At 42.1% G+C, this 26,500-nt stretch overlaps 1 protein-coding gene across 1 annotated transcript; it reads left to right on the top strand.

The window, feature by feature from the left end:
• Positions 1–301: 301 nt before the first annotated feature.
• tmem131 (transmembrane protein 131) lies at positions 302–26,199 on the top strand. Its single transcript, XM_070908832.1, is given in 42 exon segments — positions 302–378; positions 380–525; positions 2,699–2,760; positions 2,978–3,018; positions 5,702–5,770; positions 7,009–7,129; positions 10,767–10,883; positions 10,982–11,104; positions 11,206–11,286; positions 11,397–11,547; positions 11,647–11,703; positions 11,817–11,878; positions 11,965–12,073; positions 12,794–12,902; positions 13,012–13,165; positions 13,254–13,424; positions 14,370–14,480; positions 14,641–14,775; positions 15,284–15,388; positions 15,515–15,601; positions 15,735–15,887; positions 15,982–16,057; positions 16,149–16,263; positions 16,394–16,532; positions 16,636–16,745; positions 16,834–16,906; positions 17,039–17,190; positions 17,290–17,432; positions 18,233–18,419; positions 20,403–20,588; positions 20,706–20,861; positions 22,110–22,546; positions 22,635–22,819; positions 23,255–23,385; positions 23,478–23,596; positions 23,672–23,824; positions 23,934–24,084; positions 24,333–24,448; positions 24,541–24,622; positions 24,715–24,818; positions 24,944–25,095; positions 25,189–26,199. Coding segments are annotated over 42 exon segments (5,424 nt in total). The 5' UTR covers positions 302–352; the 3' UTR covers positions 25,456–26,199.
• The last annotated feature ends 301 nt before the right edge of the window (positions 26,200–26,500 follow it).

Below are 26,500 nucleotides of genomic sequence, written 5' to 3'. Positions count from 1 at the left end.
GTTATCAGTGAAAATGACAGTAGAAGTGGGGGATTAAAGCACCCAGTAATTATCCTACTAGTGTTACTCAGACAGCCTTCACTAATATGAAGCGGGCAACAAATAAAAACAGGTGAAGTCTCCTGTCCGGTTGACCCCGGTGGAGACCCCCGGTCACTCCGCGGCAGCAGGCCGCAGTACACACCGCCGCGCGGCAACCCGTGACGCGTCACCCGTGAAGCGGAAGAGGAAGAGAAGAAGAAGAGAGGCCGACGTCCTGCTCGGTAGTTAGCTGCCGCTGCTCAGTTGAGTTCGAGTTTTTTTCCCCCCCTCACGGCTATGATTGACAGAGTCAGCAGAGGTTTACACGGGCATGTCCGCACACTCGCTCGGTTGTTATTAGTAACAGAAAGATTTGCAGCATGGCGAGTCGAGAAGGAGCCCCGAGTCCTCGCCACTCTCACACAAGGACAAGAACACCATGTATCGGATTATTGAGGATGTTATTTATTGCTTTTATTCACACGACGCGGGCCAATAAACAAGGTTTGTAACTTAGCTGGCTACGTCCGCATTAGCTAGCGCTAACTTCCGTAGACATTTCTACGAAGTGTGGGTTGAGGTTACCTCTACGGGCCAACTTTGTCACAGCTAGCCCGCTACCTTGCTAACATTAATACCTCAAACACTGCTAAATAGTATTTTTCTCTTTTTGTCATTAACGGAATTTAATTTAGAAAAAAAATTGGAGCTGGCTGATACTGAATTGGTGCAATGGATAGCGTTAGGTCAGAATGAAAGTGCTACCTTTAGTTAGCTATATGTGGCCTTTAAACGTTACAGTAAACGTTAGCTTCGTTGGTAGCTTGTTGTCATGTTGTCACCCCCTCCATATATGGCTAAGTTAGGCTAACGCTCTACTTAACAGACACACAAAATAGTACAAGGCAGACACGGAAAGAACAGCTTGCTAGCATCACGGCTAGTATTAATGTTAGCTTACACCAGCTACTGTCTGATCTTAATGCATAGTTAAGAGATGTCAGATTGGCAACATTAATGGAAACATAGCCTCCCTGTCGCTGGCAGGCTACCTGGCATTACTTCCTCATACTGGACTCAATAAAGGAAATGTTTGAATCAGTCAGGTGACTGTTATTTGTAAACGTGGCTGAGCTTTTTTGATTTGGCTCGCTCCAGCTCGGCACGGATCAGTCCACGGCCCAAGTGACAGCCGCATGTTATTTATCCAGCGGACCGGGGAGTCCAGCTGTCAGGTCTACTAGATCATGTCAGGTCACAAGTGGCAAGTCAACCAGCTGTGAGACAAGCTGTGCCAACTTTGAAACGTGTGTGGTGCTGATAAATTGTTTACATTGCTTCCATACACTTGTGACACAATCCGAGCATTTATCTCACAAGAGATGCACTTGGAGTATTGCATGGGTCATTCTGGCAAACGCTGTGAAGTCACTCTGTCATGCCTCTGCCAACGTCAACACTGCAAGCATAGCACACTAAGTCAGTGTCAGCGAGATCACTGCTAGTTGTGCTTCACTATTCAAACTATCTGTACAGATTTGCACAGGCCCCTGCCAGGAGAAGTGACATGTGATTTTTAAAGGAGAGAAATTATGAAACTTCCTGCTTCCTTTTTAATTTGACAATCACTAAGAAACCTGCAATTGCACTGGACCGTCTGTTGTGACCAGTAGGCCCACTGTTAATACATGTTTTAGGCAGATTGAGAACAAAAGAGTATTTTTGTGAAGGGGAATTTGGATTTTGTCCCATTTGTTGTTTTGATAGTTTTTTTTAAATCATATGCTGAATAACAAGAGAGGTGATGATTCAAAGTGATAGAAAACACCAAATTTCACTTTCTGTAGACTTGCGTTCAGCGCTCTAGTCCAGTGTAACTTTCACTATGGCTTCCCCTATTTAGTCTAGTGTGTTCAAGTGAGGTACAGCAGGAAATGTCATTTCTTTCCAATTTATTCTTACCAAAAAAGGTGACTTAAACTTAGAAAAATTCACTCCAACCCCGACCAGATGCTCACCTATGTCAGAATAGCGATGTACTTGTGTAATGTCAGTAGCAAAATCTAAAAAGGAAATGAAACTGTGAGTTATTGCATCAAGTGATTACATCAACCTGGATTTGCTGTGGTATTTTAATCTAAAACAGGCTTTATAGTCAGCAGGAGGTAATTAAATGCAGCAGTTTTAAGTTGTCAATACACGTCCAACATAACAGGTTTCAATGCCAAAAGAGTGCCGTGAACACGATCTGCAAAGCCCAAGCTGTGGGTTATCGGTGGTGTCAGGTGAAAAGCTTCTCAGTAGAGTTAAAGCATAATAAATGCTGAGTAGTACACCAGACTTCCATACCAAGTGGAGCAGAATGTGAACACAGATCTCAAGCCTGATCTTTCTCTTGTCTCAAGTCTGCTCTGTAAGTACAAGAGATTAAAGTTCAAGTAGGGAGTTATCTTTACTTGTAATGTAACTTTGTGGTTCAGGAAGATATAATAATGACTGCTAATGGATGACTACTGCTAGCTAATCTATTTTAGGTATGTCCTATTCTGCTATATTTTCTCCTTCTAGTATTCATGTGTTAAATGTTCAAGACTCTGCTCAAATTAGAGACAGGTTGTTCTCCTTTTCCGTGATGGTGATAATACTTACGAGGTCTTCCTGTTGTTATTTTTTACAGCATTCATTCAGTCAGACACAATTCTAGAAGTTTTACATTTTGGTGAGGGAAGCCTTTTACAGGTAAGTGATAATACTTTTTTCCTCCTCCTTTGTTGTTGCCAATAAAAGTGTACTATTACGCACCACAGACACAAACATTTACACCATTACAGAGCAGGAAAATGTTGAAATAAGGCTGTTTACTTGGTTTACAAATGACCTACCTCTGAGTGTAATAATGTAATGTCTCAGTTAAATCACATTTACACAATTGCTTATGTCTCTGTTCTTTTTGCAGGCAGAGTCTGACATTGATTTTAGTTTATATCATCAACAAAGGTAAGTTTTTAACTGTCATGCCAAATAAATATATCTTTGTGTAGTTAAATGCCATGTGGGTGTAGTCGGGTGCTATTGTTGTACCTTTTTCTAAATTAAGCATGTATGCTGTACCTGGATTCAGTTCTGTTGTTAAAGCAACTACAAGAAACTTTCATTTTGTGTTGATTTTGGTGGCCCAAAAGTGGTAGTGTTTCACGCATGTCGTAGAGATTTTGATCTGGCTAGCAAGTGAAAGAAAGACGTGACGCCACCCTTGCGTTAGACTCTTCATGCCGTAACTTGTTTCATCTAATTTCGCAGGGAATAATTATATGGAAATAGCCGTGGTCTTTTTTGCATATTTAGAGGAAACAGTATTAAATTGACACTGTTTCCTAACCAGTTGAAAAACTCCTTGTAGGTGCCTGAAGTGTTGCTACAAGGTAAATGCATTAGTAATTAAGTCAGTCACTGCAGTCATGTGAACGAGCAGGTATAAAAAGGTTCTTTTGTCAAGGCTGACACACCTAGGTAGGAATTGTATTGCATCTGACTGGCTACAAAGTATTAGTGAGCATCATCATCATCATCACAAGCTGCCAGAGCCCACAAGGCAAGACCACAGCTTGAAGCCATACGAACTAACAAGTTTGGTTTAAAAGCATGAAATCAATTAAAGACGGAGAGATGCAGGAACTGTTGTTGCGACCTCCTCAGCCCTCTGAAACATGTGCTGTTAGTGGCACAAGTCGTCAGGGAAACTGCTTGGCCTGTGTCACCTGTTCGACCACGCCATAGTGTGCCTCTCTCCTGCCACGGCTACTTGAAGAGTTGAGTCTAGCAGGGCAGACCGCAGTCGCCGAGTGCTTTAGGGAAGTTAGAGTTGGCTTTCTATTGTCAGTCACAGACAGACATCAGGCTCCTATATCTTGGCACTGTGAGAACTGTAGTGTTTGTCTAAGAACTGTATAATGAGTCCACTAAAATGCTTGGATACTGCACTGGTTTTGCAGTATTAACTGTGTGACTAGCTGGAAATGGCTATGTGGAACTGCTCGAACAAGTAAACACTGTTTCCAAAGCTGGAAACGTGTAAAAGTCAGTCAGTGGACTTTTTAAACGTCATGTTTTTGTGTCATGGCCGCCACATAACATCAGTACTCTTTACCGTGCACACGTGTGTTTTGTCTGGGTGTAGCATACAGCGAGCCTTTACTATTTGCACAGTATGTTCTAATCCATAAAAGGGTTATCTTGCAGAGGCATAGCATGACCACTCCCTCAAGTTAGGGGGGAGGGTATTTTTCTGTTTGACTGTGTTGAATCAGGTTTTTGGATGTTGAACTTCCCCATTTCCTCATTGTGTGTGCATGTGTGTACAGTGTTTGGAAATCTTTTTGTTGTTAATCATCATCTCCCCTCTATTACTCCGTGTTCTCTTCTTTTGTGAAGAAAGTTGTCAACATACCAGTGACTTCCACGAGAATTGAGAACTTCCACGAGTCACTTTTTTTTTTTTTTTTATGCACTTATCTTAAGGTTAGCCTGACACTGGACATATGCAGATATGTGGCCAAGAGGCACAGCCCTCCCCATGATCTCCCCGGCTCCTCCAATTACACACTGACATTCAACACATTAGCTCTGAAGCGCCGAGCGAAAGGCCGCACAGTATTCACAGCCAGGATCCATTTGAATCCTTAGTCCCACAAGAATTTTGTCAGTAGTTGTTATATTAATGAGAGAGTGAGTGAGGACAGGCTGTAGATGACAGATTATCCAGGAGGAACACTGCAGGGTCGGGGCTCTGTGTGGATTACTGTGCGCCTCAGGGGATGGAAATCCATCCCGTCTCTAGCGAGCTCTGCTATTGGAGCACACTGCTGCAGCCATTGTCTGCTTCCCTACACGTTGGCTTGGTAGTAAAAAGGTGAAAACGATCTCTGATAAATTGTCTGACTGCAGGGTGATGTTGGAGTAATTACACGTGAGTGATGTATTAGTGGGTGGTGTCTGGTACCACCCCATCAATTCAGGTGCAGAAGATAGGACAATAAAACATTTCGGCTATAGTGTTTTCCCTGCAAGTTTTCCGCAAATGGTTCTTGGTAAAATGAGCATGTGACGTTCAGGTGTTTGCTTTTTCAACCATCAAATTACTTAAAAGCTCGGTCATTCATCACGCCTGTATCGCTGATGAACTCTTTCCATGGGATTTACATGAAGGCTCTCATTACTTAGTTCTGTTCACCGCCGCCGGAGAGGAGTTGCCTCTCTTTGGGGACGGCCTTGTCTATTGTTAAGATACGCCTGTTGTTCAACAGGTTTGGTGAGTTATGCCTTTGTCTTTAATCCAGGCGGGTGGAACCGATGCTCAAAAGTCGTTGCCTTCATGTGAGAGAAATATCACGTTGAGGGTGACAAGTAGAGAGAGATCGGTCTTTTCTCTTGTCAGTTTGATTATTTTTATTTCTATTTTTAATTTTATGGATTTTCACGGAGACTTAACGTATGGATATAGTGCGCTGCAGACGGGAGAGGTCCCATGGCCATCTTAATGCATTGTTAAAAAAGCTTGGACACAGACTGCTGTGCCTGTGCTTGTGTTTAGCCTCTCAATCCTTTTTGAAATGCACACAAACATGGATGCTATTTTTCCTATCCTGCTGTTGCTGCTGTCACACCTTCCTGTCTCTCGCAGCACGTCCCCGCACCGTGGGAACTGCCGCCCTATACGATTTGAACCTCCAATGCTGGACTTTCATGAACAGTGAGTGTTCAGTGTATTCTCCCACTAATTTATTATTTTGCATTTGTATGATCTGTGTTTTTAATACATTTCGCACAGTTTAACACACTTGCTATAAGTAATTTTAGGTTGCTTTTTTTTCTTCTTGACACGAAGGGATAAAACTACAAGCCTGTCAACAATAAAGGGATGGCTGAGGAAGCATTTAAGTCACTTAACAAAACCACATTCTTTAACTCCAGCACCATCAACTAGCTTGACCTAGGCAAGGCTTAATAGATTACATTCCACTCTGACAGTAGGTGCACACCCATGTAGTATGATCCAGCTTCAGGTGTAGCCTACTGTACCAGGGGTGCAGAGTGCAAACGATTCAGTAGCTCTCAGAGGAGCGGTGTACCCCCTACACCAACTCACAGCGAGAGACCCAGCTGTCTCAGCCTGTCCTCCCCTGAGCTGCTACAAACAATCCACTTATCAGCTGTGAATGTTTTGAGGGCATGACAATGAAACCTTGAGAAATTCTCACCCCGTCGCTAATGCACTCGAAACGAAGGCAGGGTCGGATTAGAGGTCTTAATAAATCAGCCCACAGATAGAAGCTCAACTTTAGATGCACTGCATAAGATTGACATGTTAACGTCTGCCTTGCCTCTTTATCCACGTTGTTTAAAGGACCATACAAGTGATTTTTCAGGTTTCAATTGACCTTGAAGTAAGCCATCACAGTGAACATATAGTGGACTTCGATCTTTAGCCAAAGTTGCTTCGTCATTGCATGATTATACGTTTGCCAGCAGGGAGAATCACAAGAACTCCCCAAGTGTTGATTTTCATACCACATTTAAATGAAAGAAACCACAGGCTGCCTTGAAGGTAGGAAATCAAAGTTTATGGTATGCTCCGGGCAGTAAGGAAAAGTGCAGTTTATACAATGAATGCCTTATAACATGCCACTACCACTTGTATGGTCCTTTTCACAATAAATTAACAATTTTGGAGATGGTAACCCAGAGGAATGTGAAGTGCATCATTAATCACCTCGTTGAGTGGTTACACAGAGTGGCATTTTAATTTGGAACGCTCTGTAAAATAACTTGATGCTTGTGACACTCAAAACCTGTTGACCCTTCTTCAAGTCTCCTGTCTGTCCTCTTGTGTTGTTACATCCATATGTTCTTCTACAACTAGTTTTTCATTTCTGTTTCATACGTTGTTGTTTACTGACTCTTACAAAGGTGTCTTTTCTTTATTTACAGGCCTGTTGGAATGCCAAAAATGGAGAAAGTTTATTTACACAATCCTAGCTCAGAAGAAATTAGTTTGATATCAATATCAGCAACAACAGCACATTTTCACGCATCCTTTTTCCAGAATAGGGTAAGTACTTAAAATCACTTTGTAAATATTGATTTATTTTTGTCATAAACCCAATAGTCACCACAAGTCTAATACTTGTTTAATAAGAACTTTGGAAATGCTGATCGTCCTGTTATAGATGAAAAAGAACTGTTCCCTTGGTCTTTGGTCACATGGCTGTCTTTTGAATCAGTGTGATAACTTAAGCATAATTATCGTAAACAAGCGACACCGATCAGCAAACACAATGTGTCTCTATCCTGTCTCTCAGGTGGCATTTGCTTCCTTTTTTTTTTGCTTTAAACTCAAGTAGACTCGAGTACTAGAGGACCTTCTTCAAGCATCAGCAGCAAACAGCAGCGCACACACACACACACACACACACACACACACACATTGACAATGAAGTGGGAAGTGCCGACACAAATCTCACGTGTCATTAGAACATGACCACACCAAAGATCTCTGGGAACTGTAGCCCTCAACTGTTTAGAGACAGGAAGAAAAACTCTTTCTGTGCCTTGCTATGTCTGAGAAAAGTCCCTGAAATGAAGGGCCTGTTGACCTCATGTTGACCTCATGTTGACCTATTGTTGACCTCCTGTTGACCTCATTCTGACTACATTTTTTCATCAGTTCCATTTCCTGTTTTGTCTCTTAACCTGAAGCTGCTATTGCCGGCTACAGTAAACACGAGTAAAAAGTCTCAGTCCTGATTGGTTCACACAGCCTGCTATATATTTCTCAGAGTTGAGAGGACACGTCCACACTTATGAGGAGGTCATATGACCTGACACACCCACGCAGATATCAGATTAAAAAGACATTAACTGCAGTAGCTGAGGTTTAACTTCAGTACGACGATGCACGTTAAGTTATTAACATTATTTGCATTCTTCCCAAACAATCACTAAATCAGCAGTTTTTCTTTGTTGATCTGGAAGCTGATTCATCAACATTTATTAAAACACATCTTTTCACCCTACTATGCAATATGATACATATTTTATTGATTATAATGTGGAATAATGAACTCGTTACTAAATAATAAGCCCATGTCACTGGAAAACTGGACTGTGCAGTGTACCAGTGTAGCTATAACCAAATGAGTCTCTACTGTTGTTCAAGACGTGTGCTAATACAACATATCACGTTATTATAAACACAAATACCAGCACAGTCCGACCTGTCACCATGAATATTATAACAGTAATATGACCAGCTGATCCCAGCACTGTGCAGGAGAACTGATCCAACCTCTACGTTTACAGCTCATCAGACTGTTGTAGTAGAACGCCTCTCGTTTTCTGCCAGCTCTGTCGGTTCTTAACACCGTACATTATATTGTGAAACTGGTAGATATTTGCTGAGAAGCAAATGTCCGCCTACACAACGCAACACATTCCCACTTCCGGGAGTTAAAAGACAAAATAACAGCGTTGGGGCACTTCCTTGTTACTGAGACGCATGCGGTCAATAGGATAAAGAACTCTTTATCCCATCCTAGGATTGAAGACAAACTTTTGTTTAAAAAGTCAATATGTAGATGATCAAAGTGTAGGGCATTGATGTGCAGTGATGAGAATAAAAATAATCTTGTCTTCAGGACATGAGAATGTAGTTCACAAAGACCTTCAGTAGGAGGGAAGTCCGTGTGCTGGTGAAGATAACCTGAGGCCTCTAGTCCTCTGTCACGGGATATGTTCGTATAAATTCTTTCTTCATTAGGGGAGACAATATCACATCTCCAGGGAGATGTAGCTTTATGTGGTAATTAATATAATTTGACATAAGTGAGTCTGCCTGTACGTTCCACCAGATTTCTATGAATATTTTAAATACAGGGTTGCAGGTTGTTTACAGTTTGAAGAATTGTTATGTTTTGGTTCTGCAAGGACTGAAACTACTCAAATTCTTCTTTCTCCAAGGCATGGAGTTAATTTACTGTCCTAAGAACACCTGATATGACATGGGTGTTTTTCTTTAATAAATGCCACATACATGTTATGTTTATTATCTCGTATGGATCGTCTGTTTATACACTAGGATTCTTCTATGCCCTCTAGCCCATCTATAGTTACAATCCCCAGAGATCTCTGCTGTGGTCACATGTTCCAGTGGCTCACGTGTTTTGCATCAGAACCTACTAAGTGATTGTCAGTGTTTATTAGCTGTGTCCCAACTTCGTACTGTGTACTAATACTCGAAAATATACAATGCAGAGTATATTTTACTTTACAATAATTTAACTTTCAGTTTAACTGGGACGTTGAGCACAACTGCCCGTGTAAAAGTTGGAAACTGAAAGACAAAGCGAAATGTTTATCCAAAGATTTGGAAGATTTAAGAGATGTTTCCGGAGCCGTCTCTCTAAAAATGTCGATGTGTTCATCTCGGTCGCCTTCAATTATTACCATGCGCTCAGAGCAGTAAGCTCAACAAGCCGGGACAAGTCGTCCCCCTTTTTTTTTTGTCTTTTATTTATTTATAAATGTTTTTGTTCTTTTGGTTTTGGTTTCATCTCTCAGGCTACACACAGTTACAGTTTTAGTCGCAGTTAGTATTCTCCTGTAAAGACGTTTTGAATAGGGTTAGGGTTAGTCAGTCAAAAGTAAAGCACAGGCGGTAAAGCACAGAGCTCTTTGTAGTAAAGATGCAAATACAAGATTATCATCTCTGTCAAGGAATCCAAACATGATTTTAAGAAGGGTTAGTGCATTAACAACACAGCAGAGATTTATACAGTATTTCTATTCTTTATCTTTGTTATACTATCGTTATGGAAAGCGCGATAAGCACATTGTTGTGTATATAAATGCAGGATATGCACCAAATCTACACCCTCAGTATGTAGTAGGACAATGGCACCGCTTATATACGGTTTCCTACTTGAAGAAGGTTCCTGACTGACAAACTTAATAAATGAATAATGCACCGGTTAAAGTTTCCCATTATACTTCTATCTTTTTTTATCGCCTGCGCTTCCACCAAGCCTTTATTTTGTGAGCAGCGAATTTCTCGCACTGAAGTAGATGTTAAAAATGTATTTTGAATTCCTCTGCCCTTTGACACCAATCGTTCTGCAGCAGCGGAGAGACGACACAAGAAGATCTGTTCTGTTCTGTTAGATTAGTGCACAACCTCTATCTACAAGACGTTTTAGTCTTTATAAATGTGGTGGACATTTCTGTAATAAAATCTTCCTGAGGTTTCTAATATCACACTTGCAAACGGTCAGACACCGGACTTTAAGAGTTTTAGAGCGTCAGAGAGTCTGACACATAGAGTGCTGTACTTGCTGATATGCCCCAAGACAGCCTTGCGTACCAGTAAGTACATTGTGGTAATATGCTAGAACATTAGGTCACTCAAAGGTTAAGGCTGTATTTCTCTGTATTTTTGCCACTGCAATAAATCAACAATGTATTTCTCTGTTAGATTTTTCTCTGGAGAATCATGTTACTATAAATTAACGGGGAAGGATTCAGGGGAAGTTGAGACAAAAACCACTAACTGCCCCCGCCTGCAATCACAGTCACCACCAAATGCTAAAGTTAGAGTGTATCTGTAGTAGGTCAGGTGTTGTGGAAGTGAGTGTTAAGATCTCTGTGTGTACTGCACATCACTGACATGGTGCCCATTTTGTTTTCATCAACAGATAATTCCACCTGGAGGGAACACGTCATTTGATGTCGTGTTTCTCGCTCGAGTAGTTGGGAATGTAGAAAACACTTTATTTATTAATACGTCGCATCATGGAGTGTTTACATACCAGGTATAGACCCAAATAAACCGTACTTCAGTTTTACAAGTTGAACGATTAGTGCTGGGAGAGACGTGGCTGATTTTTGCTTTTCCATTTCCGTCCTGAAGGTTTTTGGGGTTGGCATCCCAAACCCCTACAGACTGCGGCCCTTCATAGGGGCTCGAGTCCCAGTAAACAGCAGCTTCTCACCTCTAATACACATCCACAACCCGTACAGTGAGCCACTGCAGGTAATTTAGAGTCATTCGAATATCTAATGGTTACATTTGCACATGTTTGAAACGGCTTAATTAATGTATGGGGTGTGTTCCTTCTCCATGTCTTACTCCAGGTTGTTGAGATGTACTCCAGTGGTGGGGATCTACATCTAGAGCTTCCCACAGGTCAACAGGGAGGCACTGGGAAACTATGGGTTAGTATCATGTCTCCGTGTTTGTGTGGCGTCTCATTTTGACTTGAAGATGAACGATAATGTCAGTCAGAGTCAAGTCACTGTCACCCATGCTGCCCTTCTCCCTCCAGGAGATTCCTCCATTCGAGACAAAGGGGGTGATGAGAGCCAGCTTCTCGTCCAGAGACGTAGACAACCACACAGCTTTCATCAGAATCAAAACCAACGCCCCCAATGAGGACCAGTTCATCATCCTCCCTGTAGAGGTGGAGGTCACATCAGGTGTGCTATCTTACCCTTGTGAGGACATTTATTGTAATACTCTGTGTCCTTTTGTCTGTCAGCTAAACATTTTTTCTGTTTTTACACTTTGTCTTGCAGCCCCTGGTATATACTCTTCCACAGAGATGCTTGACTTTGGTACGCTGCGGTCACAAGGTAAGGAGTCTTACAAAAGAAGCGACATCTTGTAGTTTTTCTTGAGCAATCGTTCTCTGTGCTGCTCCACTCACCCTCCCTCCGTTCTCTTTTGCAACTACTTTGTTTTACAGATCGTCCGAAACTGCTGAATCTACACCTTTTAAATTCAGGAACAAAAGATGTTCCAATTACAGTAGGTGTCCTTAGTGACTGTTTTAAAATGCTTAAACGGTTATCTTGACCCTCCTGTAACCCCGTCCCTGTATGTCTGCTTTACAGAGTGTGCGTACAACACCCTCAAATGAAGCAGTCACCATAGATTTCAAAGCAGTCACACTGAAAGCTGGAGAGAGCAGATATACCAAAGTTGCAAGTATTAGTTTTGATGGTAAGTAGTGTTTTTTTAAGTGGTAATGTTTGACACTTTTCCTGTTGAAATATACACTCGGTACACCAAGCTAAAACTAATGCAGTCTAACACAACAGTCCTGTAACAAATCCTCCCTTCATGAAGGTTATAATGTTCAGTTTTTGCTGAAAGTGTCCTGCAGAGGTGTTGATTCAACTGTATGATCATTTTGGAGGATGTAGTTTGTGTTGACGGGTGTTTCTATTATTTTGTCAACCCCATTTCTATAATTGAGGGTAGGCTAAATAACAGAAACAACTCTCTTTGAGGAAAGTTTGTTGCAAACAGCTTGTGACATACGATCAATGGCTGGGAAGTTGAAAATCTTCAACTTCATCATCTTCACAAGAAGTACAGATGCGTTTTTTTGAGATTACAATGTGTTTTAGATCAACTTCCTTGTAATAATTCCTTAATTTTACCTCTATTTTAGGTGTATTCATATACTTGGGTGGAAATGAAATAAAGGAATCAGAAGTCAATATCTTTTCCCCTTGTGTGTGTCTTATATAATGCACATTGACTGTTTGTTAGTAATGATCCGTTGGTTCTTTACCTTTTAAGAGTTTTATGTCATGTCCTTATTCTTGCAATTTGTCACCCTTTTTGGTTTAGAAATTGCACCACTTCCTCTTGTGGGGCCTTGTATCCTCTTGCAGTGCACTTATCTGCTGTTTCAATCTTATTCTTTCATTGCAGCCTCAAAAGCGAGAAGACCATATCAGTTCTCTGGCAAAATAACCGTTAAAGCGAAAGAAAAGAGTTACTCCAAGCTTGAAATCCCATACCAGGCAGAAGTATTAGAAGGGTGAGTTATTCTGTGGATATACATGGAGAGTGAGTGGCTTTATGTGTTATAGGGAAGAAAAATGTTCCTATAAGTTGAGGTTTTTCTGGTTTGTCATCTCTTCTGGCAGCTACCTGGGCTTTGACCACACAGCGACGTTGTTCCACATCAGGGACAGCCCCGTCGACCCAGTGGACAGACCCATCTTCCTCACGAACGCCTTCAGCTTTGCCATCCGGATACACAATGTGTCCCTGCCCGAAGAGGCCAAAACCATGTTTAATGTGAGTGTCACCAGGTTAACAGAGGTCATTCTGATTGTGAAGTGTTATATCAATCAACGTAACATCACCTTTTCTGTTTTTATTTTAGGTGCAGAACTTCAGTGCACCCATCGTTATCCCGGCGCATGAGTCGCGTTACATCTTCTCCCTCCTCTTCCGGCCCGTGCGACCTTCCATTCACATAGACAGCAATATCCTGCTCATCACAAATGCATCAAAGTTTCATCTGCCTGTCCGGGCCTACACAGGCTTCTTGGAGGTACACACTGGACATACTGATTATTTAGAAAAAAAGATTGTCTTCGTATGTAGGTCATTTACTTTCATTTCATTCTTCCATCCTAGTGTTCATTACATTGACAGTCTGTATTCTTCATACATAGCTGCCCTACAAAGGCAGAGAGCATTAACTACTGAAGCAGTGAAGTTGAGAAAAAAAAGGGCTCAAATTCTTCCGGCTAGTTGGCAAACTGCATAACAGATAGAAAGGTTGTAATAGCTTAACTTGATGTACGTTTATGGGGATTATTTTACCCAAAGAAATGATTGATCTTAACCACACCAAATTGCATGAATTCAACTATAGTCCCAAACTGAAATGGCAGCTAAGATCTGCTAAGCTAGTTACCTTTTATTAGGATTATTTATCTAGGTTTAGCTGGAGCTCATGATTGGATTTAACTGCTGCCTCATTTAGTTATGTGGGATTACAAACTGAATTACTCTCTCAGTTCATCAGAAGGGATATTAGTTATTTACAGGTATCAGTAATCAACATCAATAGGTACATTTAGTTTTAGCTTTGGATGAGGCTGGCCGTGGCTATTTCACCAGCTATCTTTTACTTGTTATAGCTCTCTTGCTTTAGCTGTCCAGCTGGCTCTTTCTCTGTGTCAGAGAGCAGGAAGTGTGGCGGTGTCTTCGAGAGGCCACAATTCAGCTTGTTACTGTGAATAAACAACCAGAGCGCATTTACTGTGGTTGGGCTTGTTTTTTTGCTCTGTTTTGTAGTTACTTTACAGAAAGCTTACATTGTTATGGCATAAAAAGTTTCCGTACAGTAAAACAAATGTTAGATTCAGGTCTTAAATACATTTTGACCAAATATGTAGTTTCTGCGTTTTACCTTTGTAGGACAGAGTAGATGTTGTTGGTATGTGTCTGTGTAACGTGGTGTGTGTTTTTTGTTGCTTTGTGCGAACAGCCACTGGTCCTGCCTCCCAGTCTGAAGGAGAACCTCCTGGACTTTGGTGTTCGCAGTGCAACAGACACGAGCAACATCGTTTTTGTGGTGGTCAACAGTAATCCCATAGAGGTGAGATCATGCAGCACACTTCATGTGTTGCTACAGTAACCAGGGCCAGATTTTCTAGATATTTTGCCAAATAATGGGAGGAACCTGCTTGCTGTAGTCCAAAATGTTGTGATATGTCCATTGTGTAAGGCATAACACTTTTGTCCTTTCTGTCCTCCAGCTGGAGATCAAGTCCTGGCTGGTCACAGGAGACAGTCTGTCCATGGAGCTTCTGAAGACAGAGAAAGGAAACACAACAGTGGCCCTGAGTCGCCTGCGAGAGCTGCAGAACACTTCAGCCTCCCATCACAAAACAGTAAGACCTCCACAGCTGCCTTTGGCTTTATGTTCTGATCATCACGACACGACATTTGGTAGACATGTTTTGTCAGTTCAAAACTGTCATTGAAAATGTTTCGTTTTAGTGTCTAAGCCCTACTAGTGTCCAAGTATGTTGCTGAATTGTTGTTTGTGGCCAGACATCTTACACCATAACTCGCTTCAGTAATTAATGCATTGACTTTGTGTATTAAAACAGAGACTAAACTGTCTACTGTCTTGCATTTTGTTATGATTTACCGGACAGAACCTTGTTATTCCAAGCAGAAAATTAATTCTCGTTATGAGAAAGAATCTTCAAAACACCTGTTATAAAAAGAAATATTTCAAAGGGTGATTTTGATATTATATATTTAGAGCACATCAAATATATATATTCATTTCAAGTTCACAAAATTGGTGCTTTACAGCTCAGCCTCTGCAGAATCTGCAGCCTGAGCACCGTGAGCTTTCTTGCATTAAAACATGTGTTTGTCTCCACGAAGGTGATATTAGCATCTGGCTATTATGCAGTATTCAGAGTGACACTTGTGGCCAAGGCACTGGAGGGCATGTACGATGGAGCCATACACATAACTACAGATTATGAGGTAGGTAACCAGTCAAACCTGCTGTTTATTTGCGTTCTTTCAAAGAAATAAAGTATTTTTGATTCTGAAATGCACAGCCAGCATTCAGTGTAATGGTGAATGATGATTTCTTTTCTTTCCCCTCAGATATTAACCATCCCAGTGAAAGCTCTCATTGCAGTGGGTACATTAAACAGCTCTCCCAAACACATCATTTTACCACCTTCATTTCCCGTAAGTAACATTAAGATCTGTTCATGCGTAAGATTTCACACCTGTCCTACAACTGGGTGTCATAAGCACTTTCTGTGAAATATCTTAGGTGTTATGGCTCTTGACATGTCTGTATGTGTGTGCTCTTCTTCAGGGGAAAGTTGTTCATCAAAGCTTCAGCATACAGAGCTCTTTCACCCAGAAAGTGAGGCTACAGCACATCCGCTCCCTGACAGAAGATATACGTTTCTATTACAAACGGCTCCGCAACAACAAAGACGAGCTGGAGCCGAGGCGTAAATCTAAGGTAGCCCCTCATCTCACTGAGCGACACTCGCGAGCCATAAGTGTCCTTTATAAACACAAACTTATTTTCTTTCCTCCATCTTTTTCTTTTTCAGGTGGCAAATATTTATTTTGACGCCAGCTTACAGTGTGGTGATCACTGTTATGTGGGGCTGCCATTTGTGCTTAAATGTAAGTTTATTTTCTCAGTGTGTGTAACATTTAAATCTCACAAAACAAAGAGTCAGAATTTAAAAAAAAGATATATGTTTTTCTTTCACAGCCGAGTCCAAGCCTCATGGGCTGGCGTTACAGGAGGATATCTGGGACCCTGATGTGGATCTCCACCAGAAACTCCTCAGACGCTGGAAAGAGCTAAAGGAGCGCTCGGGCCACAAGTAAGCATATTAGGAGTTCGGATTCAGTGATCTTTGGGCTTGGGTGATCTAATTATACTGTTAAATTAGTTGTTCCACACCGATGGGCTATTTACAGAACGTCACAAGATGTTTTCTTTTCTTACCAAAGGATTGAAGCTGTCTTTGAAGTCAACACGGACCTTCAGAAAAACGTGCAAGCTAAAATAACGGCGCACTTGACCTGGCCCTCGCTGGTCAACTCCTCACAACGAATTATGTTCCCCCTGACGAACACAAACAGCTCCTCTGTGAGTAGAAACAATCCGCCTCACACGCGAGAAAGTTTGAAGGTGTTGTTTAAGTTAAGCGTTTGACATTGAGGTGGGGGAATCTTTCTGCATCATTCTGCAGGATGAGGAGGTGATTCTGCAGAATCCTGCCGACGTCCTCGTCTACGTCCAAGTTCTCCCCTTGGCCCTGTTACCCAACCCCTCAGTGTTTTCTGGAAAGCTGGCTGACAGGTGAGACATCTCCACAACCTTCGCACGCTCTTGTTATTTACCCCCTCGTCTTACTCTGACATGGATCTTCACTGATTTTATTTCCCAGGTTGCCATTAGGAAATTTGTCCAACATCAACATCGACACAAGCACCTTAGAGTTCCAAGTTCACAGAAATCAAGTGAGTGCTGCAGAAGGAATCTGGAGAATCAGCTGTTTGGCATATAATTGCTAATCACAGTCCTCTTGTCCATGGCGGATGCAGCATGTGGAAGCTGTTTGTCTCTAAAAGGCCCTCTGTTTTGTTCGGCAGACATCCCTAATGAAGAGCAGTACAGGGTTCGTAGAGGGATCAACCAGACCCTTTGTCTACAACCTCCTCCTGCTGCCCGGAGAAGTCAAATCATTCAGTGTGAGGTTCACTCCCATCAGCAACCACAGTGTCTCCTCCCTCCTCATAGTCAGGTAATGTCCAGTTTTTAAATGTAACAAACCAAACAGCCCCACATTAGTAAATGTGTGTTTCTCTTCTGAAGTTGTGTGCTTCATTGGGAATCTGTTTAGGAATAACTTGACTGTGATCGACACAATCGTACTTCACGGCCGAGGTACAACGGAGAGCCTGAAGGTTGCGGGGAAGCCTCCGGGACAAGGCAGCTCGCTGAGGTTCAAGATGACTGAGGCCCTGCTGAAAGACTGCACAGAGAGTGAGTTTGTGTTTCTGCGGTCCGGATCAGTGTGGCCATGGCCCTATTTACACTTGCCATTTCAGATGTATCAGATGTGATTTAATACATGGCCAGATCACAAGACTGCAGTCCTTCTGTATTTTCCAGGGCTCTATCCAAAGCAAGACTGCCCCGCTCCAGAAGACAAATAACATTAAAACACTTCAGCAGTTGAGTTACCACAGTTAACAGTTAGCAGTGACAGCTAGCAAGCTAACACCTATCCATAAACTAACACAAACACACACACACACACAGATTATTCTGTGGTTGAACTGATCAGGGATCATATAAATCAGGGAGAACAACGGCTAATTTCATTGTAACTTTGCTTCATTATCATGTAAATGGTTACTTCCACATTTTACATGACATCTTACTGACGTAGTTACACCAGATCTCTAGATTTCTATAACAAGCTTCTGCACACCCAGAATGTCATGCAGTATATTAGCAGAATCTCAGGCCATTTTCCAGGAATAGGTGCACTTTATTATACAAACACTCTGATGTCTCATTAGTCTTCAACTTATTTCAGTCAATATCTTTTGGTGTAAGCCAAAAGAATGAAAGGAATTAAAGCCCATGCATACTTCTGACACACTCCCACATTGTTCTCCGCAGTTTCCCAACACATTTTGGTTGCTCATTCACACATCAGACACAGACAAAGATAGACACAGATAGATACGTTATAAAAACTAAATAATAATACACTTTTCCGTCTCTTTTGCAATATGTTCAGTGTACATTAATTATTACCCCTTCATTCATTCCAGAGACAAAAGTCAAGGAGCCAAACTTCACTCTCAAAAGAACCTTCAGAGTAGAGAACACAGGCTTGCTCCCGATCACCATCAGATCCGCAGAAATCAACGGACAAGCGTGTGAAGGATATGGATTCAAAGTTCTCAACTGTCAAGAATTTGCACTTAAGCCAAATGCTTCAAAAGACCTCATCATTCTGTAAGTAGACAGACGGGTTATTTCTCTTTGTCCATGTGTATTTTGCTGAGTCTGATTTGGACCTGCAGTTTGAGGACCAGGTCAGCATAAGAGTATGGGCCCTGCATTGAAACTTGTGTGTGTTGTGTGTGTGTTCTCCCCATCACCCACAAGCTCTATTAATACTTGTCCTCAGCCTCTCTGGCTGAGTAAGCCTTCAGTAAGAGGATGAATTGGCTCCCTGTCTCTCTGCAGCCTCTGCTTGCTCCCCTCAGGTCTCATTTTTCTTCAGCTCTTAAAGTTCAAGTCCATCCTCAAAATGGCCACATATTTGCCTGTTAGATGAACACTTTTTATCCATTTGCACATTCAAAAAAAACACTCAAATGTTAGCCGGGAAACCTCTAATATTCAAGTCTGGACATTTTTACTCAAAATTCAGAGTGACACCAGCTCTACTGGGGGTATACGTTAACATGTTTTTAGCTATAAATTCTAATGCAATAGCCAATCAAAGGCACTGTAGTGGTTGTAGGTGAATGCAAGTTGATCTTCCCCAACCAAGTATTCTGACTGATGAGTGTTAAAACTGTATCCTGCTGGTTTCCAGAGAGAAAGAGAGAGACCACTGTGTTGATATTTGACTGTTGAGTGCTTTACAGATGCAACTAGATTTAGGGTCTACTCTACTTTAAGCTATTCACCTTGAGTGCCCTGTTTTAAACACACAGCCGTGGTACAGCCTACAGGCGTTTAGCGTTCATCTCAGACCTGTGTGGGTGAGAACAGCCCATTTGCTCGCACCTGCTAGAGTCGGACAATTTAAACCTTAATCATTCTCGTTGGTACGCGTAGTTTGGTTACCTCACATTACAGGCCCATTAAGACATTTTGACATGTCACAGTATGAAAAGCACAGGTGTAAATAAGATGAATGATGGCTCAATTCCATTTAGCAGCTTCAGTTTCAGGGTCCTGGTACTGTGCGTGCTGGCTTACTGTCATGCTGTCATGACTTACTGGGACATGGAGTAGAACAGAGCCATTATTAATGTTACACCTGTGGTTTACCTACTGTGACAAGCCAAACTGAAAGTAATAACATTAATGATGGCTCGTTACATACAAGTGTCTCGGTGAGCCAGAAACACCAGGACTTTGGAACAGGCCCACCAAAATCTCTAATAATATAATGATAATGAAATCATTATTAATGTTATTAGCTATGCCTGAGCTTTTTTCGTACTGTGACATGTCAAAATGTCTTCTGTGATGACGTCCACCTTTTGTTACGGCAGACATTTTGACTTGTCAATAGCAGGAAGAGCACGGTTGGAACTAAGAGCAAGGCTTTGTTCTATTTACAGTGTCACCGGTAGTAAACCAAATCCAGTTAGCCAGCATGCATCACGGCTCTGGAACTGGCACGCCTGAATGGAATGTGGCCATTATTCATGTCATTCACTGCACCTGTACTCCTCCCTGCTATCATAACATTACTGGGGAAAAAAATCCTTGAACTCATATTTACTAAACACTGGCTACTTGATAGGCTAGGACATTAACATTTGACCTTAATTCATATGTGCATGTACTGTAAATGTGCCCTCATCAGTCCCGACCATCAGCTGAGACGGAGTAAACATCCTATTGGAAAGATGTACACTTCCTCCCGTTTGTTCCTCCCTCCAGTTTTTACAGTTGTTTGTCTGCCAGTCAGTAAAGGACACACTCACTGTCACTGGTCAGATCATTCAAGGAGTCGATTTAGTCCGTTATGCTCATTTACAAAATGAATACATGGTGACGCATCTAAATGGCTCATAGATTACTGAATCACAAAGATAACTCCCAGGTCCTCCAATTAGCCACTGGCCTATGGCTGGAATTAGGAGTCCTGCTTTGTGGCAACACCGATGGTCCACAGGCTGATTTCAGATGCGGAGTAGTGAGGTTGTTGTTCCGAACAGCCTTTTTAAAGACACTTCCTTCCTGTCCTTACAGGTTTACACCCGACTTCACTTCATCTCGAGTGATCCGGGAGCTGAAATTGGTGACATGTGGAGGCTCCGAGTTTGTGTTTGTCCTGAACGCCTCCTTGCCCTACCACATGTTAGCTGCATGTGCAGAGACCCTGCCCAGGCCGAGCTGGGAGCTGGAGCTCTACATCATAGTGTCTGTCATTATGAGGTGAGTATCGCTCTGTGCTGCAGTGTAGCATCAGCAATAAAACACCCCTCTGTTGCATTTCATTTTGTATTTCAACCCAACTAACCGCTCACACGCGCTTTGCTTTTGTCTCTTCAGTTTCATGTTTCTGTTGGTGATCGGCACAGCCTTCCTGGAGGCTCAGAGCATATGGGAGCCTTTCAGGAGACGTGTGTCAGTGGAATCCAACTCCACCTTGGAGACTGGGAGACCATTTAATCTCAGGGAAATTGTGCAAATTCACAGTGATTCAAAGTAAGTATAACGGGGGGAAAAAGTCTTGAGTTACATGTTGATCAAACCACATGTTATCATCAACATGCCGAAAGTGTCGATCTGTCGATCAAGAAGAGAGATCAATCTGATATTTAAAACAAAATAATCAAGATTTTTGAGCGCCACGTCACCATTGAATCTATTCTGCAGCCCAAGTTTGTCTGTTGTTGAAATAATGTCCAATGTGAGTGGACGTTGAAAGGGCTCTGACACAGGGGAGACAGTTGGGCTGTGGTTAAGTATCTGTGTCTAACCACTGCCCACAGTGTCTGGTACTGTAGCCGTTAATTGGCCCTTATCACTGTCCATTCAGGCAACTTTGCATGTTTTAATCTTTGGGTGAGTGAGAACTACCTGATTGACTGCTGAGCCAGGTGAAGAAGTGATTTCATTCATTTTCCTTTTATTTCAGAAGCACAGCAGCAGTGCCATTTTAAAAATGTTATCAGACATATTTTATTTATATGTAAAGAGACTATTTAATAACCTCACAGTGGTATGAAAAATGTTATTTGTTTTCTTGTCTTTAGGGCTGCAACTAATAATTATTTTCATTTTTGTTTATTTTTCTCGATTAATTGATAGATCATTTGATCTGTCAAACCTAATGAAAAATGACCATGATAAGTTCTGAGAGCCCAAGGTGACGTCTTCAAATCGTTTTGTCTGACCAACAGTCCAAAACCCAAAGATATTTATCGGTTTACTGTAACATAAGACAAGGAAAATAAGCTAACCCTCAAATGTAAGAAGCTGGAACCATCACATTTTTAGCATTTTATAGTTTAGCAACAATTTATCGATTGTCAATGGATCGTTGCAGATCTTGTTGTCTTCTGTAGTCTTCTTCAGAAGCTTGTTGTAGTGCAACTTTTAAGAGAAGACATGAAACGATGCAAAGCAACACAGCATTTAATCTGTGAGCTTTCGATGTCGCCACTTCCATGAAGGCAGATTAGTGTGTCAGCCCCTGGGATCAAGTATTGCATTTATAGCAGTTTGTACATTTGTTTAACTTAACTGGTGTCACAACAAACTCAGATTTAAGGAAACATTTAAGAGATAGTCACTTCCAGTAGCTTGAATTTCAGAGGACATCAATTACAAAATTAAATGAACGGTAATACCACATGATATAGTAATTAAAGGTTCCAAAGAAAGTTAAAAAGAAATGTAACTGCAGAAGAGAGATGCAGCATATTCAGTGACTTTTCTTTCACCATTCAGGTTGAACGATTACGGCGACCCACCCCAGAACTCCAGAGGAGTATATGCGTCCAGTAACGGAGCAGCACGGGTTGGAGGCCGACAGGGAAACAGCCGCACCTTATCCGACTCAGACAGCCAAGATAAGAGGTCCAGGATCGGCTACAGCCGCCCATCTATGCAAGCTACTTCCTCCCAGCTGACCAAAGGAAGTACAACCTCGGGCCAAGAAGGCCCTCCAGCTGCCTGCCAGCTAACTAACCGGAAGGCTCGGAGTACCAAACAGCTGGACCTCCAGAGTCAAAGTTTAGCCGGGTCATCGGTGCCACACAGGGGCCTCGGTCCTGAGGACGCAGAGTACGCCAACCTGATAGGAGCCATGGACAACGACCTCGACCGTCCAGAGTCACTCAGTGGCGAGACTCAGGACCAGAGCTCTCAGTCAATACAAAACAAAGGTATCCACATTTGTTCAAAGGAGAGTAGAAAGGCAGGAGGCCTCTAGTCATTTACGGGTCTTTGACGTATGTGTTGATATTGTTTCAGTGTTGGAATCCAAAGGGAAGCTGCGGGGCAAAACAAAAGCCCAGAGGAAGAAGGAAGAGAAAGAGAAAAAATTGACAGTAAAGATTCAGGGAGACGAGCTGAAAGATAACCTGGCTGACAACGACGACAGCTCCTCCACCACTACAGAGACCTCCAATCCAGATGTGGAGACAAACATCAAAGAGGTGCGCTGAAATAAGACTGGAGACCTGGACTCGTCTGCTGTGAGACTTGACTTACTTGAGACCTGAATGTCTGAACACTCGACTTGACTGAGAACAGATGTCAAACCCAGGAGCAGTGGCGTGTAGATACAGACAGGAACTCGTCACGGAGGCTTTTTGCACCTTCGTTTTGACACATTCAGATGCTTTGATTCATTATTTGTAGCTAAACGTTAAATGCCCAGTTTGGATTTGGTCATCGTGCTGTTGTAATTTTTGCTTCTTGACTTGTCTCAAAGACTTAACACTTGGACTTGGATTAGCCCTCTAAAGACTCGAGATTTGACTCAGACTTGGTCCAAAAGACTTAAGCAGCTCTGGCATCTACGACTATGGAAATTACTAGATAATAATTAGAATGCTGTTAATTTGATATTTTCTCATTGTTTCTTCCAGGAACCGGTGAAAAAGAAAGGAAGGACAGTAACTACAGGAAAAGTGAAAGAAGAACCTTCAAATTTCTTAAACAAACCCAAAACCAAGAAACAAGTAACCACAAAGAAAGAGAACCAAGCAGAAAAATCCAGGTCTGTTTATTTCAACGCAGGTGATCATCATCTATCATCTTTTGTTTATCCCTTTCATTTATCCTTTTTTGACAAATCTGTTTTGTTCTCAGTTCTCTGGAGCTGCCATATGTAACACCGCTGGAGAACAAACAACGCAAGAGCTTCACATCCAAAGCTCTCTACCCTCTCACCAACATCCCAAAGACAAGACCTGTGCAGAAACAGAGATGTGAGTTTCTTCACTGTTTTCACTTTGCCCTTTGCTTCAATACCAGATGTGTTTGTGACATGTTTGTTTTGGCAGTCGACGGGAAGCTGGAAGACGGGCGTCCCTCTCTGTTTGCCAAATTGTTGTCCGGCGGATCAGTGCCGGAGCTGGGCCACAGCAGCAGCTCTGAGGGGGAGAAGGAGTTTGCGTCTCCAGAGTGGGATGTACCACTTTCCAAAAACAGCGTCCGTAAGTCAAGAACCGAAAACCATCCTGTCACGTCCAGTGTGTGTCCTATTTCAAACACTCACTGATCAGCCTCGTAAAGACCTGATTTTCTCCTCTTCTCCACACGCAGAAGCAGATAGTCTCCAGCAGATCTCCCTCCAGACAATAAACGCAGACCCTTTCCTGAAGAGATCCTTCACAGCCGGGACCTGCTCCCCTCCACCGACCTCCCCCAGCTTACTGTCCCGAGGCACCTACAGCAGCGTACTCAACAGTAACAGGTATCCACTCGAATGTGCAGTAACTTCGGCAATCTAATGTATGACCAGGAATCAAGTGCCAAAACTTTCTCCAGCTAAATGAAAGTAAATCAGGAATGATTGTATGTAGTCCATCCTCACTCTGCTGAAGAGTCCACATACATAAAGATAATTATAGCATTTGTTATTATAATAAAGCATGCTAATTTGGTACACTGTATTTTTTAACTAGACCAAAAAGTAATCACAATTTTCTGACTTTTTTGCAGCGAGGGAAACCAAAAGAAGGCCCCAGGAAATAAATTGTCAACAGCTACTCCACTCCCAGGCAAAAATGGAAACCCCACCTTTGCTGCCGTAGCTGCTGGTTATGATAAAAGCCCAGGTATAGAAATGAAGCAACACTTTCAAAGTTCTCACATTGTTCTTATGGTGGTTTGTTTACGGGAGAAAACTGATGTTTTCTGTCCTCGTCAGGCGGCTCTGGCCCAAGTAAAACCGACAGCCAAGGAAAGATTCTGTCACACATGACATCGGTGGAAAGTGACAGCTCTGACAGGTAATGTGAGAAAATGACCAGATTTACATCCAGACACGACATCAAGATCCAATCCCAATTTAATATTCTGTTGATATTCTTTTCTCTCATAGCTCTGGATTATGGAGTCCCATTGACACAGCCAGTACTCCAAACTTCCACTCTGCCAACTCGTTCTCTGCTTTTGGACCCAACAATTCCTTCAACCTGACAGGAGGTGACCCGTGTGGCTCACAGATTTACAGACAAACAAACAGAAGAATGTAGAACAACAGGTGTAACAGTTCATGGTTGACTGGCTGCATTCAAACTGAATTGTGTGTGCATGTGTGTTGTTTTTAGTTTTCAGTGGAATGAATCTCCCAAAGTCGTCAGAGCCTCAGCAGAGCTGGCCTGAGTTCACCACTGTACCCTCTTCCATCTGGGACATACCAAGCAGTGACCCTCTGCACTCCTGGCCCAGGAGCTCCAGCTCACCGACTGCCCCAACCGCAGTAAGAGCCTTTATTTGTTTTTAATGTAGCTCACAGATACTCTTCCTGCTCAGGATACTATTGTGAAGCTTCTCTTTGGTTTGTTATTTTTAGTCACTCCTGGGAAACACCCGCAATCCCTGGTCTGCTACCACACCCTTTGGCAGCTCCATTTGGTCAACAAGCGCGGATTCAGCCTTACACCCTTTTCCTCCAACGACCAACTCAACAACTCTGACTGATCTGGTCAACAGTCCTGCCCCGTCGCCGCCAGCTACCACCGAGATGAGTCGGACGTACAACCCGTGGAGCATGTGGCGCCCCACCCTGAGCAGGCGCAGCTCTGAGCCCTGGCCTAGCTCCCCTGACAACGGCAATTGAAAGGCACATGATTGCACTTAACAGAAGCACGTCATGGATTTGATGTACTCTGTACGTTAAATCAAATTATTTTATAAACAGAGAATCCCAAAAGAAAGCAAGGTTACCAGAAGTGTAATGCGTTTGGTAGCCCAGTGTTGTAGGTTACCAACCCTGCAATTTAGTTCTCTGCAGCTTTTTATCCATGGGGGCAGAAATGCTAACTTTTTATTTGGATTTGTTTTAACAGGTGCCCCTAAATTTAAAACGTTGATGGCATGGTATGCTAATGCCAGTGCAGACATTATGCTGTTATAGAAATGCTGGTAATGCTGCAATCCTTCTCAAAGTTTGGTACATGACGCAGAATCTCTAAAGTTCAGTATTAATGTTGGTACAGACCAACACAGTTGGTACAATACAGATCTTACTTTAAGATGTGTTTTTACAGTCATCTTTGTTTCTTTTAAAAGTTGGTTTGAAAAGTCAAAGTTGCATACATTTGCATTTAAATCATCGCGCTATGCGTTTATTTGGCAGCAGAGATCTTTCATAATCTGAAACATGATTCCTGAGAACACAAACAGCCCAAAAAGCTTTATGAACGTTCATGTTCCCCATTTTGAAGTTGGCTCTGCCCTAAAAATATCAATGCCTTCTGTGAGAATAAATTGGTCAAGTGATCAAAGAACACTTAAGTTTGAGGTTTGTATTGTACATTGCCTCTATTTGTCAGCAAATTTAAATAAAGGACTTCAAGCAAAACGTTGTGTTTTATTTTCTTGCATTTATTTTTACCCAAGTATTGATAACAACATAGTGTTATGTCAAGTTGATATGGCAAATAGTTGCTTATTTCCACATCCAACAGTAATAGATCAATATTAGCATTCATGTGTAGTCATGTTTGTGTCCACCTGGCAAATATCCAGGTCCAATATTAACTCTCCTAGTTCTGTTTGTGGTCTCTACCGCCCCCTGATGGTAATATTTGGCTCTTTAGTGAGCTATGTTCACCAGGTAAGTCAAATTTATTCTATGTAATGTATTAAGAGGAAAATTGAGA

This window comes from Enoplosus armatus, chromosome 7 (genome assembly GCF_043641665.1).
Source record: "Enoplosus armatus isolate fEnoArm2 chromosome 7, fEnoArm2.hap1, whole genome shotgun sequence".
Taxonomy (NCBI): domain Eukaryota; kingdom Metazoa; phylum Chordata; class Actinopteri; order Centrarchiformes; family Enoplosidae; genus Enoplosus; species Enoplosus armatus.
This window is presented reverse-complemented; position numbering and strand designations above follow the sequence as displayed.